Consider the following 17,751-nt stretch of genomic DNA (forward strand, 5'->3'; position numbering starts at 1 on the left):
GGATGCACTGTGCCGCTACCCCTGTGTGTGCAGGGGGTTGCTGGGGGCAGGGAGGCAGCAGGATGGGCTTGGGGCCCACCCTGCACCCACCAGCAACCCAGCCCCAGGCCAATACACATACACAGCATGCAGCGAACCCTGCGCCTGATGGAACTTGGGGTAATTTGGAACCCTACTGCGTACTTTGCGTAATGTAGGGACGGTCTTGCGTCCAAAAGCCTGGCTGGGCTAAACTCCTCCCCACAACCACAGGTTCTGTCACTTGCATCGGGACAGAGCACGCCGTGATTCACAAGTTGACTTGAGAGGGGAGCTAGGACTGAAACGTTTAAATGGCCCCTGCTTAACCCTTCACATTAACCTCAAGTCAAGCACCCCCCACTGATCTCAAGAACAAGTCTTGGGGCACCTCATAGACTGACAGATATTTTGGAGCATGAGCTTTCATGGGCAAAGACCTGCTTCATCAGATGCACGAGAGCTACTCACGCATCCAATGAAGCGGGTCTCTGCCCATGAAAGGTCATGCTCCAAAATATCTGTTAGTCTATAAGGTGCCACAAGACTTCTTGTTGCTCTCAAAGCTACAGACTAACACGGTTCCCTCTCTGATACACTGGATCTTGTGTTCTTGTACTAGGCCTGGCTACTGAAAATGTGTTTTTTTCAGCAATCCCCAGACCTGTGTTTCATGCGCCAGAAGCAGCCATTGAAAACCACGAATAAAAGTTTAGCAGGTCACAAAAGAAAAGACTTTGAGTTTCGAGTACCTTTTTCTGCCCCCTACGCACAAGAACATTCTTACAATCCATGTGCGCTGACTTCCAGAGACAGCCCCGGAGTTCCACCCCCTCTACCTTTTTGCACATCTCAGTTCCCACTGCAGGAGTGAGCGGGGAGGTGCCTGGTGTCCACCATCCCCTGTTGTCACCTCCCAGGTGTAGCTTTTCTCTACAAAAACCATCTGTCCCTTAGAAGGCTGATGAAAACCTGCTGAAGGCGAGGCAATGCTGTCTGCACCACTCAGCACCTTGCATGGCGTAGAGAGTCCTCCCAGTATGGAGGTGCTAACAATGACATCTCACATCCACAGAGCTCCTCTCATCCAGCTGGGGAATGAAAACGTAACAGGGAACCCAGCTTGCCTTAACTAGGTGCTCATGTCATGTGTCCCCTGATCTGTCCTTCCCACCATCAGCTGGGAAGAGCAGGATGCTGTGATGAAGCAATGAGGGACCAGAAATATTTCACTTGCTGTGGTTAGGGGTGAAACTGTCGGAAGAATCAGTAAAGGTGGGACACATCTCCCACTTCGGATGACCAGCCACCCCGATTTTGAAGGGTCACTCCCATTACGTGGGGCTTTAACTTACGTATGTGCCAATTAACATCTGCCCCATCCCTCACACTTGCTGTCCGGTCATGTTAAGTGGAACCTAATGCTCACTCCTGGGTAAAGACCTTTTCAACTCTAAATCCCAAGGAAGCACACTTACAATCTCCTCTTAATAGGCTGGATTTCCTCTCTTTTCTGAGCATCAAGCTCTTGTCCTTTTTAGCCACAAACAAATCCAAGCCCGACTAGGCACAGCTAGGGGCAGCGGAGGAAAGCTGGCACTGAATGAAATATTAATGCAGCTATTTTTGTGATTGTGCTGAGTCCTGTCTATCGCTTTCACGCCATTCCTTGTGATGACTACTCACCTGGGGTTTGCATGTTCTCTTCTTTCCAGTCTTTAACTATAGGCATCCCAAAGTCCTGCAAATTAGCATTTTAGGATGCTTGCAGTAGGCACTGTACACTTAAAGGACTGCGCGGCGACACCTCCCAGACCAGGCATGGGATTATGAAAGTGTATGTCAGAGGTTAAACAATGAAAGAGAAGACCCTTGGCTTGGTGGTAGCTGGGCCTACCACGTAAGTGGCAATGAGCTATTGCCCAAAACATCAACACCTGGCTCTTTAGTAGAGTCTTCCCTGCAAGTGTCTCCAAGCACTTTACAACTTAAACCTCAGCATCCCCGAAGACTGGGTCAGTATCATGCCCATTTTACAGAGGGGGAAAACACAGGTACAGAAACTTGCTTCAAGTTACACTGCACATTGGTGGCCAGGAAGAGAAGATAACCCCCTAGATTCCAAGTCCCACAATCTGGAAAAAAGAAAGCGAGCCATTTCCTTAAAAATAATGAGATTCAACAAATGCATTAGCTAAGCACCAATACCACGGACTGAGGACTGGTCAGGATGTGTAATCCTTCCCAAAAAACAATCAAGATCCCCTTTACGGTGCATTCATGAAGCGATATGAAAAGTGTTCCCTGCTGGCCTCACTCTGCTCCTGTAGAAATCAACGTAGAAAACGCCCCCAGCCTAAGTGTGTAAGAAACAGACCAGGATTAAAGAGCCTTTGTCAGATGATCCCCAGCTATTTCCTGTGTGCCCTCCATGTTTGTAAGCACTCCTTTGCACTAGCATCACCACAATGCAACCTCAGCATTATTATGGCATATCACACAGACAAAAAAAAGTACAATTTAGCTACATATATATATGTATTTACTTTTAGTTAATTGGCATTATATCCACACTTAAGTGTCCAGGAGAGGGAAAGCACAGATTACAATACCATTAAAATAATATTTTACAGATCTCTCTCTATCATATATATAATCAAGGGAGGGTATGACAAGGTACTAACTTGTGTGTCCAATAATTTAGCCTCAGGGACATGATGCACCCACCAAAGTTTAAAAAAAAACTGGAAATACTTAAATAACCCTCTCCGACGTGTACAACTTTGAGAGAATAGTACACTCACCAAACCCAAAACTGCAGCTATCTGGACTGGATCGAGATGAGAAGTGGCTGCGGTGGGGTGGGAAGGAGGAGAAAGGATCTGTAAGACATTAGCCCAACCCTGAATGCTAAAAAGCAAAAAGAAATAGTCTCTCATCAGAGCAAAAAAACGCTCTGAGTTAAATTAAATTAAAGCGATGAACCTCGTGCTCTGAAAGACATGAAACCCAGGTCAGGCGTACACTGCCAAGTTATGCCAGTGTGGCTACAGTAGCTACGAGTGTAGGGGAAGAGAACTGCATCCCTCAGCCAACCCAGGCGTGCTGGTCCAGCTCCCAGTGTAAATGCACCCATGCTGACAGAGGCGCGAGTCATTTGGGGAAGCAGTGCTGTTACGCTGTCAGAGCTCCTGCTGTTGGCAGCTGCAGCATCTAGACTCTACGTTAACGGGCTGTGCCAGCATAGGCTCTGCTGTGCAGAGGTGGCCTGAGATCTAGAATTTGCTCAGCAGCAGGAATCCCTGGAGGTTAAAAATTTTAGTGTGGCCTCAGGGCAAAGGAGGATTGAGGGGGTGTCTGTGCAACAGGGATTGTCATGGTGAGAGCAAAGGCGTTGCTAAGACCCCATCAATCCTGGACTTCCAGCCAGTCTAAGCACCATGCCTAAAGGCACTGCTAGCCAAACCAATGACATCTGGTTAGAGCAGATGAGGACTGATGAGCAGCCACCATACACTAGCTTTGCTAGGCGAGGGCGCAGAGGTGGCCTAGGAGAGGAATGCCCTCCGTGAGGATGAGGAACCTCCAAGGGCGTGTGAGGGAGATTGTCTCAGTGGGGGCGGTGAACAGATGGGGGAAGGAGTAACAGAGCAGGAATGATTGCAGCTGCAGAATGGGTCAATGACACGGTAACATGGTAAGAACAAGGAGTTATGCCGGATCAGCGTGACAGGCACTCTGCTGCGGAATGGAGACAAACACGGCCTTGCTCCCTGCAGCTGTAAATGAGGAGGCAGGAGACGTTCTCAGAAGTGGGGCGTAAACAAGATGAGAAACGTTTAAAAAAAAAAAAAATAAAACACCTCAGACGACTTCATGGAAGATGTGGCCATGTGCTGGGGAATCCACCCGAAGCTGGGCTACTCCAATTGCCACTCACTGCGTGGGTTTTGGCAGGTAACCCAGGGAAAAGTCACCCTTGAAGACAGAAACCAAGTGGGAAATGAAGGGCTAAGACGACAAGATGCCAGTTTTTTGAATGTGGATTGAAAATTTTGGCCAGAAGTTTTTGGTAACACGCCTGGGTAGCCTGCAGACGTGGAGTTGGGAAGCCCGGCACTACAGAGAACCACTGTGACTTCCGGTGCCTGGGAGTCTTCTGGTTAAACCCACAGCATGGCTGGCAATTCAGTGAAAAGAGAAAGACCCACATTGGTCAAGTCATGTGACTGCCCCCCACCAAAACAAACCAAAAGCGCACATTAAGCCACTCTTTGTGGACAGAGGATCACAAGCCAATTCAACCCTCAGCTCTACCCTGCCCTGCCCCGCCCCCCAACAGGACACTGTAGTGAAGAACCTTGTCATACTGCTCTCCCCTGCTCCCCCCTCCAAAATACCAAAACAGACCACCATGGGCCAGCCATGACCAACACACTCTGATTAAAATAAAAAAGAAAGGAAGAATACAGCGGCATTTAGAAAACAGGAATTTTGTCTTTTTTTTTCCCCTAAATATTGTGACAGCCTGTTACACGTTTTTGTCCCACCCTGTCAAAGAGCATTTCTAGAATCATGACTGAAAGTACCGCTCTTTTCCCCTCCTCAAAAGCTTTGATTTTTGGTAGTTAGACCTCCTCAAATACCTCTACTGGACCTTAAATTCCATGCGTCCAGAGGTTCTCTGTCTAGTCTGTACTTTGTATGAGACGCATCTTCATTTTCTTTGCCTTCTTATGGGTTGCAAAGGTTGGCCTCAATCCGCTGCTCAAAAGTGCATGGACTGGTGCAGTTTGAGAAGCACTGCCCCTGCCTATGAACAACTCACAGCTGCATACAACAAGTGTTGAGAGGACAGATACAGGCTCTGTAGAGCACTTCCTCTCAACCTACTCCACCACCACTGTGCTTCACATGGATTTCTATGGAATCATCCCAGCAATTCAAACTGAGTGGATAGACTTTCGATGGGTGGGTAAGGAAGGAGCCAGTAAGTTAATACAACAGTCAGTGGCCCCAGACATCCTGAAGACCTGCACTTCCAGCTGCAGAAAACACTAACAGAAAGAAGTCCGGTGTCCTCAATTTAGCTCACAGATTTGGCACAAGCAGAAGTCTTCAAATCAGATTACCAGCACAGGCTGGCTCTTCGGTGAACCTCAGAAAAATTCCAGTACTTCCCACCACTCTCAACACCCCAGCACACATCTCTAAAGTGTGATCCCTTCATTTCAATCTGTGGTACCTCCTGAACTCAATAGGTCAAATAATAGTGCTGAAGTCTATTACAGGCTGAGACACAATACTCCCCCGGCTTGGTACCTATGGACACACATATCTGACTGATGGCTAACGAAGACAATGTGGGAATGCACCTGGGGCCTCTTCTCAAATTCCAAAGTCAGAGCTACACTGAACCGTTGAAGGTCCTGCCCACCAATGGCATTCTTCTGATAAGACAAAGCTTAGAAAGTGGTTATTTATTGGTATTTGTAAATACAAAACATACGAAAGAGACCATTTAAAGACAGTCTTGACATAAATGGACTCTGTCAAGTACTTTGGGATACCACAAATTGTTATCCTGTAAAAGAAAATGCTTTGGATTCTAATTTCTGAAGTTTGCTTTCCAAAACCCTCACCAATCCATTGCCGGGAAATTAAACAGACACTCTGCAGCTGGACTGTCTACCCCACTTTTTTTTCTTCTAACCCATCAGAAATTAACTAAAAATCTGCTGTAGAAGCTGTGCCATTTCAGGTGGCCATAATTACATATCCGCTCAGGATGTCGAAAACCATTGCAACAATGTAAACCTGTAGCAAGATACCTTGTACCATACTAAAATCAAGGGAAAGAAGTGAGTTTTGCAAATAGAATTTGAGCACTGCTGTTGAAGGGAAAGAATTTCAGCTTCTAAAGAGGGCTTACTTAATGTCACATATAAAAAATTTAAATCTATGGGGAAATCAGCTGTCAGTATCCTTTTAAATGGTGCATACTTGGTTTCTTCTACATGCCTGTCCACCAGATTTCACAAGATCTTGCAGAATCACAAACATACACTGATGGACTGGTGAAATGAAATTAATTTTAGATGAAGAAATATAGCTTATAGGGTGCTAAAAATGATCCTGTTTAACTGACTGCACTAATTGAGGTGGGGTTGACAGCCCCAGGAAGGTAAACTCTGTCCTCCACATAAATGTACAGGCAAAAAACAAACCCTCAGAGCTCTGAAATCTATAGAAAACCATCTCTTCTTCCCCACCAAGGTTGAATGCTGCTTCCTTAGTCTCTGACAAAATTATGATGATTAAGCATGCCCAGTCCTCTGTCTCTCAGTCAGTGGGGAACAATTCACGTAACATGTGGTCTCTCTCCTATCCCAGAGTGCTGACAGCACGAAAAGAGCAATTACTTACACCTGATCTCTCCTATGAACCTGTCAGTCTCTGACCAAGTTCAGTCTGATTAAGCCCGCAGTGTCAGCCCATCTGTTAGTATCTTTCTTGCTAGGCAATCTGGACTCCTGGTATCAAAGGATCAATGATTACATGGATGCCAGCTCAGATGCTCTACAGTCCCTTGAAGCAGCAGGGTTCAACTTGCCTGAGTCGCTCACAGCACAGCTGCGACAGACTGACTCTGGCCATGTGCTAGAACACATACGTTTGGGGGGCTGGGAGGAACTGGAAAGCAAGGCATATCCTCATAGCGTAGAAGCAGCTCCCATTTCACTCAAACAGAGGCTTCTTCAGCGCATGACACTTACCTGTGGAACACGCAATCGTTGTCGAAGTTGCTGAGAGTTCACAAACACAATACACAACACTAGAGACTGATTTTCAGGTCTGCTGCCCTTCTGCTTCAAAGGAGTCATTCTGCGACCAGGGCAACAAGCAGAAATGCAATTCTGATTGTTGGGCAGGGGAGGGGGGCGTGGGCAGAGGCAGAGAGCCATGGAATCAATATTAACTGGATTGCAGATGGTAGCTGTGTCCCTTGCATTGTGATTTATGTTCTCTTTGCTAGGGTAAAACTTGAAATGTAAAACAGCTGAGACCCAACTATTGGTAAAAATGGGCAAACTCCCAGCCTGTGCCCGACTCTCTCCAAGATCTTTCCATCAGGCAGGCAGTTTCAGGCACAGCCTTCTAATGGTAAAAAGTGTCTTATTTTTATTGATAAATAACTTATGTTCAATAATCTCAAAAAATACTAAATTAGAAATCTGTAAAAAAAAAAAAAAGAGTGGGTGGGGTAAAAATTGAGCTTGACATTACAGATTTCAAGCTATATCATCACAACAATCTAGGAAGGCTCTGAGCTGACTGCTACAAAACACAGGAGAAACGGATGAGCCTTCAATGTGAGCATGCTCAGTGTGTTAGCATGGAAACAAGAAAATACCGAAGCACAGTAAATCACATCTCAGAATGGTGGCTGCTCTCATTCCCTTACTGAAGAACGGAAAACAAAACCTCTCTTTTTTTGGACAGTGGATGCGAGAATAAAGCATGTTGGTTTCTCTCCCTCCCCCAACTCCGAAGGATTTTGGTGCTGTTCCAGCATTTAAAAAGAAAAACAAACAAACCAGCAGCAGTTGTTTTGGGCTCACACAACCTCCTCCCCTGTAGTTTCTTCTGAGCATGCCCAGTAGGAATGGTTCAGAAATACACCAATCCACCTACAGCAAAACACAACACGGATCCAGCTCCCACGTCACAGAGGTCATCAGTGTGCTGGAACAGAAGGGGCGTGTGCATATGCGTGTGTATGGGTGGCTACAGGGGCTGGTGCCACAGCCCTTCTCGCTGGCCCTTGCAAATGACACTGGGATCGCTTTCGTTGAAGATACAGGTGCCCGCTGTAATTCTAGAAGTGGATTTAAACACTCAGTTTGCAAGGACGACCAACTCCAATGTCATAGGATGATGCAACATCTGCAGAAGCGCGGTCTGCTGCCCCCTACTGACGGAGGTGGAGTCACGGGAGCGAAGTAGGCATGGACTTTTATATTGGGTAAATGGGTCTGAAACGATAAACACAGTATTTAAAGCAAGCACAGCTGGGACAATGCACTACGCAGGCATGCACAGGCCGTCAGCTGACAAGCCTGTGGGATGCTGAGGGGCCTGCTGTTTTTTTCTGAATTTGACCACATAAATAAAAGCATCCTTCCTCTTCCACAAAACATCCAGCCTTTTACAGAGCTAAGAGGAGGACTGGCACTTTATCTTCTTGGATTGTTACTCACCTACCATTTCCTTTTTCTGCCTAGTGAGTGGCCTGGAACCCTCTCCTGCTCCAGCAGAGTTCACCCAACCCATATTTTTTCACCCAGTAAAATCTTCATTCAGTGAGCTACGGCAAGGCAGCTGTCGCCCTTCTTTGGTCTAAGACGCTATAGTTTACTTATGCCAAACTACTGTTGTGAAACTAGACCACGAAATAGCAGTCAGGCTTTGCAAATTTGCACTGTGACCTGGGGACAACCTGCAGATGATCAAATTCTTTGAGTTAGCCAGTAGGTTAAAAAATAAGCTGTAAAAACGAAGGCATCAAGAGAGTTTAGTAATTCCATATATTCCCCAAGTGCCAGAGATCAGACTGAGTTATCTACTAGCACATGGGGAAGTATAAGTCTTAAATGCTCTGCCACATATTTCATCTGATTATTCAACTTAAACTGTCAATCTAACACTGTGTCAAGTTATTTCTTTGCTGAAAAGTTAGACGAAACTCTCAGGTTTCAAGGGGGCAGCACCAGGTTTGTGGACCTGTGAAGTGAGCATCAGGTAGCTGGCTTCTCCTGTTTACTTTTTTAGTTCTATTCAACAGAAACTGTAACCAGATCATACATGGAGGGAAAAGGTGCATTCCTTCCCCACCAGCTAGTGCTTACCGTCATCAGCCTTCTCTTGAATGAAACTGCTATCATTTTCACCCATGATGGTATGACTCTGGTAGCGCTCAGCCTCAGGCATCTTAAGGATGTGATCTACATTATAGTGTGTCTGGATCCTCACAACCACCCTCTCCCCATCCAGCCATTTTAAGACATAAGCAAAAACCTTAGTTTGGGTTGTTTTTTTTTTTTTACCCTGAGTCTCTTGATTCCTGCCCGTGTAATCTGTTGACAGTCATAAAGTTCTATCCTCTCCAGGCTATGGCAGCTCTTCAGGTGTTCCAAGGAGGCATCTGTGATCAAAGGGCAGTTGTCCAGTTCAATCACTTCCAGCCGGTCATGTGCACAGGCGCCATTACCCAAGTGACGAATCCCATCGTCGGTGATCAACTCACAGTGTGACAAACTCTGCAGCCAAACAGAGGTGGTTAGCGGTGCATGGAAACATTACAGCCATCAAACGCACCAGGAAGCTTTCTGGGGAGGTGACGGGATGAACTGAGATAAAATGCTACAAGAACAAAAACACACTTGAGCAAATCTGCCACGTCTCAGTTCTGGACAAGTCTGCTATTGTCTCTTGATACTGGAGAGTGTCGTGAGAGGTGAACTCTGGTCATCGGAGTCCATGTGTCTCTCTCTCTAACTAGCCAAGACTTCTGTAGACCAAAGGGAAGTTCATGCAATGTAAAATTTAATGGAGACAGAAGACACAGTCAAGTTACAGAATTGTAGAAATGCAGGAACGGACCTCAAGATGTGATCAAACCAAGCCTCTAAACTAGGGCAGGAGCAAAATATTTAAAAAAAATTTATCTCCTGTCAAGCCTAAAAATGTTCACTTCTTTTTTTTAGCCTTTCCTCATAGGTCAGTTGTTCTACATTTCTGATTGCTTTATTGTCCTCCTCTGTACTTTGCAATTTGTCCCTATCTTTCTCCAAATCTGGTTCCCAAAACTTGACAAACAACTGAGACCTCACCAAGGCAGAGCAGGGTGGAAAAAAATTCCCCTCCCTCGTCTTACGTACAAACACTCCTGTTAATAAACTCCAAAATGAAATCACAGGAGATGGATGAGCAGCCATGTAATGTCAAAAGGCTACAAGACAGCTATAAAATATACCTGCTCTTAAATACTGCTGTATTATACAGCACCCCAGCACACTGGTAATACTATTGTGAGCTACTGGGACCGTTCGGAAGACAAAACTTTCACAAGACTCCTTTTATTTTTAATTATTCACATATTTAAAATATTTTAAAATTCAGTGAGCTGGGAGACTTCAGCATTCCACCACTGTGAGGGAGGTCAGCCCATCCCCGAACATCAGCCTCTCTCATGCATCAGTTTCCATATACTGTATTCGTTTGCAGAGGTACTAGGAAGAAGAACTAGTGTGCAGATCACCATGGAGGAGAGGATGATCGGTGAGCACTCCAGGAAGAACTTCGCAGCTAAGACAAAGCACTGTGCAGTCGAAGAGAAGCCCAACATTACAGGAGTTTCCTCTCCAAGGCTGTGAGGAAGTACAGCAAAAATGCCTGAACACTTCACGCCTAAACTGCAATGAGTGATGGAAATGCCATTGTAAGGCACCATGCAGGTAGAGTGCAAACTGTTAGAGGGAGAGCTCCCTTCTGCAGTGGCCTTGGCTGTCTTTCCCCTCACACAGAAGGAACAATCTGCTCAGAAGTGAGAAAATTTGCAGAGATTGCCACTCAAAGTGAAGCCGAACTCCCTGGGGACTAACTCCTGGGCAAACCTGGATTCAATAGGTTACAGGCCAGAAGCATTCATGCTCTAAATGAGTAAAGAGAAGTAATTTAAACCTCTCCACCTTGATCCCAGTTCTTTTTATTTAGGACCATCATTTGTGCTCTTTATTTTACTAATATAAACTTGTAGAATGGTAGCCAAGGCTGTTAAATATGAACCTGCAAGTCAAACTTCCAGTATGGGAGTGACAAAGCGTATTTCACACATGGATGAAGATTCAGAGGTGAAGTGGTATTGAACTTTCTTTCAGTAAAGACAGCTTCTCAAGTGTAGCATGAAGAAAGGAAACGAGGGCAGCTGCAGCCATGCTGGTTATGTATTTATCTGGCCCCCATCACTGCAGTCTCTTCACAGTGTCTGCATGAAGCAGGGCAGTGCTGCTATACCCACTACATATGGAGAATGGAGGTACAAAGAAGGTAAGTAACTTGCTCAAGGTCAAACAAGTAGTCTGTGGTGGAGCAGAGACTTGAACTGAGCTTTCCCAAATCTCAGGCTCATCTCTGTTGTCTCTCCCTGGGACAGACCAATAGCCCAGCCCTTGTGTGAATTACAGAGAGATTTACAATAATATATGGAGATACACATCTCATAAAACTAGAAGGGATCTTGGGAGGTCATCGAGTCCTGTCCCCTGCCCTCTTGGCAAGACTAAACACCATCTGCCTCAACTTTTTCATTTGCCCCAGATCCCTAAATGGCCCCTTCAAGGACTGAGCTCACAACCCTTGGTTTAGCAGGCCAATGCTCAAGCCACTGAGCTATCTTGGCTCCACTAAAATGATCTACAGTTGTAACTAAAGCAGTTAAATCATGTGCCAGAATAATTACTTCCCAAATTATATGAAGTTTGAACATGTTAATACTATCATAGATCAAAAGTATTCCCTTAAAAACATACATACATAAAAGTCCGAACAGCACATATATCACTATTTTAATTGGTATTTATTTCTGTCTGTAGGGAAGACTGGTACAACTGGTAAACATAATCCTAGACCAAGACTTACTGCTTTCTGGCCCCAAAGCATGGGATCACTGAAATAGCCTCTAAAATAGACAACTACAACGCCGTGATGAGACAGAGGAATTTCTTTCTGGATCACATAATGTGTGACTGGAACTGTGGAACCAGAAAGGAGCTGGCAGCTCACAGACCAGAAAAGAAGATAAAAAGCTACTGGAAAGGGAAAGGTGCCTGAAGGGTTTTGGCACAGAAGCAAAGCATGAAAGCTAATTATAATGGTGCATTGATACACCTAGGAATGACTAAGCTGGGGGAGATGGAGGGGGACAGTAGCTGAATTCAGAGGTCATCTTTGCACCCTCTTCCCAGCAACTCTAACCACAACAACATATTGAATTCTGTGACTGCATTTTCATCTCCACAGGTCATTGTTGCATTTAGTACGTATAACATGGAGTAGTGTACAGCCCCTTGCCATCCTGAATATGGAACAACCTCATGCCTGGCAAACTGCAAAGGCAATCTTCAATTGGGCAAAATTTGAAGGCCCCTTTTCTAACAGGGAAAACGGTTGCCCGCCCAAACAACACTTACCAACACCTGAAGCCGTGGACAGTGTATGGAAAGCTGAATTAACGTACTGTCTGTTATCTGGAAGAGAGACAAAGTCCTTTAAGACTGAAATCTTTGTGCGGTGATGGGGTCCCAACCAAAGCACGATCACAAGTTAGTATCTTAAATATTCAGCTTTCCTCTCCCTCATCCGAAATGGCCAGCGCGGTCTCTTGAGAGTTTTCAGAGTTAGGCTCTACCCAGACCAAGCGTCAGCCAGAGGTTTCTATTCATTCTTTAGAACATGACCAAAAATGATTTTTAAGACATTGGGTGTGTGTTTGTTTTCTTATGATGGGCTCTAACATGTATTTCTTCTTCCTTCTCATTTAAAACATAAGGGCTGTGTCTACATTACCACTCTCCTTCAAAGGAAGGGTGGCAATTAGGGTGTTGGGAGTTCACTAATGAAGTGCTGTGCTGCATACGCAGCACTTGATTAAGCAAATTCCCCGCCCCCGCCTGCGGCAATGTCGAAGTTTTAAACTTTGAAGTACTGGCTCGCGTCTAGCCACAGCTCACCCGCCGGTACTTCGAAGTCCCCTTACTCCTCAGGAATTTGCTTAATGAAGTGCTGCCTATGCAGCGCAGCATTTCATTAGTAAACTCCCAACACCCTACTTACCATCCCTCCTTTGAAGGAGGGGGTAGTGTAGACAAACCCAAGGAACGTCCGGTCTTCCCACGTTTTGCAGGAGGGAGCAGAATACTTACATACATTTCTCCAAAATATTCATTTATCGCTGAAGTTAAAACAAGCATTAAACGCCTGCTTCAAAAATCCCTCTGCTCAGAACTGCTTAGATGTCAACCTCCAGCTCCTGATGTGTCCTCACTTCACTAGTTTTTCCAGATCATTAGAGTTTAGGAGTGTGTCTACATTGCAATAAAAAGACCTCTAAGCTTAGCCACAGATGACCCGGGCTTGCAGGGTTCAAAATCGGAGGGCAGATATTCAGGCTTGGGCTGGATTCCAGGCTTTGAACACTATCTGCCTCCAGGGGTGTCAGAGCATGGGGGCCAGCCCAACCCTGACTGACCACATTGCAAATTTTAGCCCCATAAGCCCAACCCGATTAACCTGGGCTCTGAGTTTCAGTCCCCCAGATATGTATGTATGTTTTCGCAAGGTAGATAACTCTTCCAGGTAAACATAAAAACCAAGCTGTCCTGTAGCATCTTAAAGACAAAGGACATTTATTAAGTAATGAGCTTTCATGGGTAAGACCCACTTCTTCAGATTTTAAAACTGGAGTGGATAGTAGGAATTGAGGATTTATATAGTGGGAGTGGAGGGAGGGAGAAGGAAGGGGTCACCTGTCATTAAAAGGACCAGAGGAAGAAGTAAATTAAGTGGGATGTATGCCATTCCTACAAATATCAAAGGTGGGGAAATTGCCCTTGTGATGCTTAAGAATTGAGATCTTTCTTAAGCCTAAGGTTAAACGTGTCATTCTGGCAAGTGAATTCCAATTCAGATGTCTCTCTTTGTAATATTGTGGTAAAATCCTTTTGTAGAAAAAATGGCTACTTTTAAATCCATTATTGAATGTTCACAGAGGTCGACATGTTTCCCTGGTGGTTTCTGTGTATTCCAATGCCTGATGTTGGATTTATGTCCGTTCATCTTTTGGTGCAGAGAGCGTCCAGTTCGTCCAATGCCCATGGAACAGGGGTATGTTGGCACACAATGGCATATATCACATTAATGGATGTGCAGGGGTATGAGCCCATGATGGGATGGCTGACATGGTTAGATCCAGCGACGGTGTCTCTAATATAGCTTTGTGGACAGAGCTGCCAATGGGGTTTGTTGCCTGGGTTATTGTTTCTGTGGTATGACGTGTGGCACGTAAAATAAGATACGAATTTCTAATCCAAGAAACATATAACTCTGACTCCCCTTGCATTAAAAAAACGAAAAACCCCTCCCTGCTCCCACCAATAAAACCCCAAACTTTTCAGATCATCTTCAGACAAAGCAGCAAGAGCGGACACAGCTTTAAATCACTTCCTGTCTGGACTACTGTAATTTCCTTTTCTGTGGCTGTCCTTCTAAACCCTTATTCTATAATTGTCATACTGCAGAATGCTGGGTAAAGTCTATTTTCACACTGCCGGAGGTGAAACTTTATTACCTTCATGGTCTTCCTGTCTAACTCCAAACGGCTCTACTCTTACAGTTTTCAGTCTTTTCAAGGGCTTCATACCCATTTAGCACAATATTTCCCTTTAAATCTTACCTTAATTGTATCACTCCTATAACATATGTGCTGAAGGACTGTGTTCAGTCATAAATAAAGGGCATGCTAAAAAAACCCCACTGAATAAGTTTATGGCACCAAGCTATTAGGAAAGCCAGACAGCAGTCCCAAAGTCTGGTGAAGAATTAAAGCCCACTGACTTCTGGGGAGATTTTTGGTTGCAAGTCATCTCATCTTTGTATTTAGTCACTTCTCCCCACCTTCTCAGAGAAGATCACAGTTCAAACACTACAGCTGCAGGAATATTTAATATTTGGAAATTACCTTTACTGATCTGTCAGTTTATGTACCAGAGGCCTTTCTGTTTTTGGAAGAAAAGCTCTCACCCTGGGGCTTGTTCTTGCAACTGCCAGGTTTTTCCACAGATGCTTAAATTTACAGAACTATGCATGGTCTTTAGCAGATAAACACACAGTCTAGATTTGATGGGCTCCTCAGATTATTAACTTTTTCAATATCCTTTCACTACACTTATGTTGAACATTGGAACAGATGTGAACACACACACACACACATATACATGCAATTCATCTATTCCAAACTTATCAGCTCCTTTTCTTGATCAGGAGTCTGGAACAAGCTGTCCTGATTTAAAAATGAACTTGGGACTCTGTGCTCTGATCCCTTCAGTGTTATTACTAAAACCTAGACACATTTGTCACAAACGATGTTTTCGCACTGCTGCAACTTCCTGCAAGAAACCACCAGAGTTATAAAGCTGAGCTCTTACCTGAACACACTCTTCCAGGTCCATTTTTTCAAGCTCATGACAGTTCTGTACAGTGCAGATAGGAAATAAAAGCACAAACAAATTAGACACAAAGCGCAGTCAGTATATGTAAAATTATTGGAGCCTTCCTTTCTCAACACAGATGAAGTGCATTTGGAAAGGAAGTCTTTCTTCCAAAGTTGGTCATGTCTGCAAAGAGTTTCTTGTACCAAGACGACAATACCACTAAAAACAGGCATAATATTGACTATGCATCAAGCCTGCCAATTTAAAGACTTATATAAAATATCTACTAACTTGTTTATCTTTGTGTTTTATCTACAGAAAGGAATAGGGTTATCAATTTAGTGGGACTGGTGTAGAGTACAGTCTAATCTGTCTGATGCACAAAATTGTGCAAGGATTTCCTGCTAAATGTTAACAGTTTCACTAACTTTAGATACACATTACTCATCACAGTAATTGGGAGCTGTATGGAGAAACAACAATGAAAATTTAAGAAATAAAACAGTTCAGAGATCTACTTTGTCTTCTTGTTTCCACACAACTTTCAAACAAAAAGGAGCTGTTTTGCAAAACACAAATGCATGGGAGTGTGTGATTGTCACTCTGGGCTCCCAAGAAACAGATGCACCGCAAAGAAGAAAGCAGAACTTACCTTGGCCAGAGTGGTAAAGCCCACATCTGTTAGCTGTGAACACCTTGCAACTTCTAATATTCTGTACAGAAAGAATTAATAATGTTCTAACAATACTGTAATCATTTCGCTTCACAGAGTCTGTTTTATTTAAAAAAGGAAGACAGGGTAGGGAGAGACTAAATCGAGGCAATACTTCCTGAGAGGACTACCTCTCTGTGACCACTGGCCACAGAGTATTATTCTCAAGCACATTTGGAGTACCCCCCTCCACTCCATTTGACAATCTCATTACAATGTACTAGTGTGTTACGTGCAATAGAATTTCATAAGACGGCTCAGGGCATGTAAGGGTAAGTATTTAATGCCACAACATATGGACTTAAAGTTTTCTAGATAGCACATTGCTCATTCCTATTTCAGACGACTGCCAGAAAATTCTTTGTTTCTGCTATTGCAGTTTCATGGTGCCTCCTCCTTTCCCCTTATATTATAATGTTTTACATCTCAATGCTGTAATACTGCAAGGGAGATCATTATTTCCTTTTCCAAAAGTTTAAGATCATGGCTTTCCGAAATGTGACAGATACTTTGGTTTAGGGCATTTTATGCAGTTGATCTGCAAGCGGAGTTGATCCAGTGGGATCGACTTGGGATCCAACTGGAATCGCAGTATTTTTACCTTCCTCTTTCCAAGTTCAAACTGCATATATATGAAAACTGACACATGCATCCATAATTATCTTTTATTTTATTTTTGAGATTATAGAAATTCCATTTCTATTCTTACTTTAGCCAAACAAAGCAGGTCACACAGCTATAACAGATCCCATAAAATACTCTTTTCCCTAATTGCACTGTAAATCTTTTCGGAGATGCTTGTCCTAAAAAAAATATGTATTAAAACAATTTACAGAGCTGGGACTTGAAGCCCATTCTCTGTCTGAAATAGTGAAAACTAACAAAAAGGCAAACCCCTTTGCTCTTTTGCTTCCCCTGATCCAACGCTACCATCAACACACATTACCAAAAAGGTACTGAGCAAGGGAAGAACAAAATTTAAATCTTGTTTCCAGTGTTTAGCATAAAAAGCAGTGGACTAATTTCAGTTGTTGTAACCAAATACACTGACTGAAAAATGCAACTATCAGTAATTTTGTGCAAGCACCAAAGAGCAGTTCGCAACACTGCTGCACCAAGATACCATATAGAGTTATATTTTATGGAATCAGAAATTAGGACATAACTCACTCACTGTCACCCTCTTCTCACTGAGCAGCTGGAAATAAACTTCAGTGGCTAAACAAGTGGACTTCCATACTGGACTGTCACTAGGAGAATCAAAAAATGTCTAGAGTTCTGTTACCACCCACATCTTCGCTCAATCCCCAGTTGTGTGACTCCAGACCAAAAACTCACCTAAGCCTTGGGCAGTTTTGTCCCAGAGCATTCAAGATGGCATCTGTAATGTTAGAGCAGCCTGAGGCACACAAAGATTGCAGTTTATGGCATCCTCTGCATATTGTTATGAGACCATCATCTGTGATTTGCTACAAGAAAAAAACAAAGCATCAGAACCATTAGTAGTGATGTCTGAGATCCAATCCACTGCCCAATTCTACCTTTTAAGACAAGCAAGGAGGCATTCAATGTGGAGTGATCAAGGCCAAGTTATGCTTATCAGCCAAGAAATTTGTTCAAATATTTTTTGTGATAGCTGAAGCAGCATAAGGCACTCTGAAACAGCTTATAAATAGTCCGCAGCTGATTCCAAAGGCATGCAATTATTTTAGGGGCTGGCACTACAGAATCTGCTAACACCACAAGCACTGT

The 17,751-nt window shown here is 44.0% G+C and overlaps 1 protein-coding gene across 2 annotated transcripts in view; it reads right to left on the reverse strand.

The window, feature by feature from the left end:
- Positions 1-2,543: 2,543 nt before the first annotated feature.
- FBXL20 (F-box and leucine rich repeat protein 20) overlaps positions 2,544-17,751 on the reverse strand; it is a 72,056-nt gene continuing 56,848 nt past the window's right edge. For both annotated transcript variants that reach the window (XM_074978768.1, XM_074978769.1), the window contains 6 exons: positions 17,338-17,468; positions 15,940-16,000; positions 15,282-15,326; positions 12,270-12,326; positions 9,126-9,338; positions 2,544-8,054 (listed from right to left, as the gene is read on the reverse strand). In XM_074978768.1, coding sequence (XP_074834869.1) covers positions 7,947-8,054; positions 9,126-9,338; positions 12,270-12,326; positions 15,282-15,326; positions 15,940-16,000; positions 17,338-17,468 — 615 coding nt within the window. In that variant the 3' untranslated portion in view covers positions 2,544-7,946. The remainder of the gene's footprint in view (positions 8,055-9,125; positions 9,339-12,269; positions 12,327-15,281; positions 15,327-15,939; positions 16,001-17,337; positions 17,469-17,751) is intronic.

This window comes from Carettochelys insculpta, chromosome 28, assembly GCF_033958435.1.
Source record: "Carettochelys insculpta isolate YL-2023 chromosome 28, ASM3395843v1, whole genome shotgun sequence".
Taxonomy (NCBI): domain Eukaryota; kingdom Metazoa; phylum Chordata; order Testudines; family Carettochelyidae; genus Carettochelys; species Carettochelys insculpta.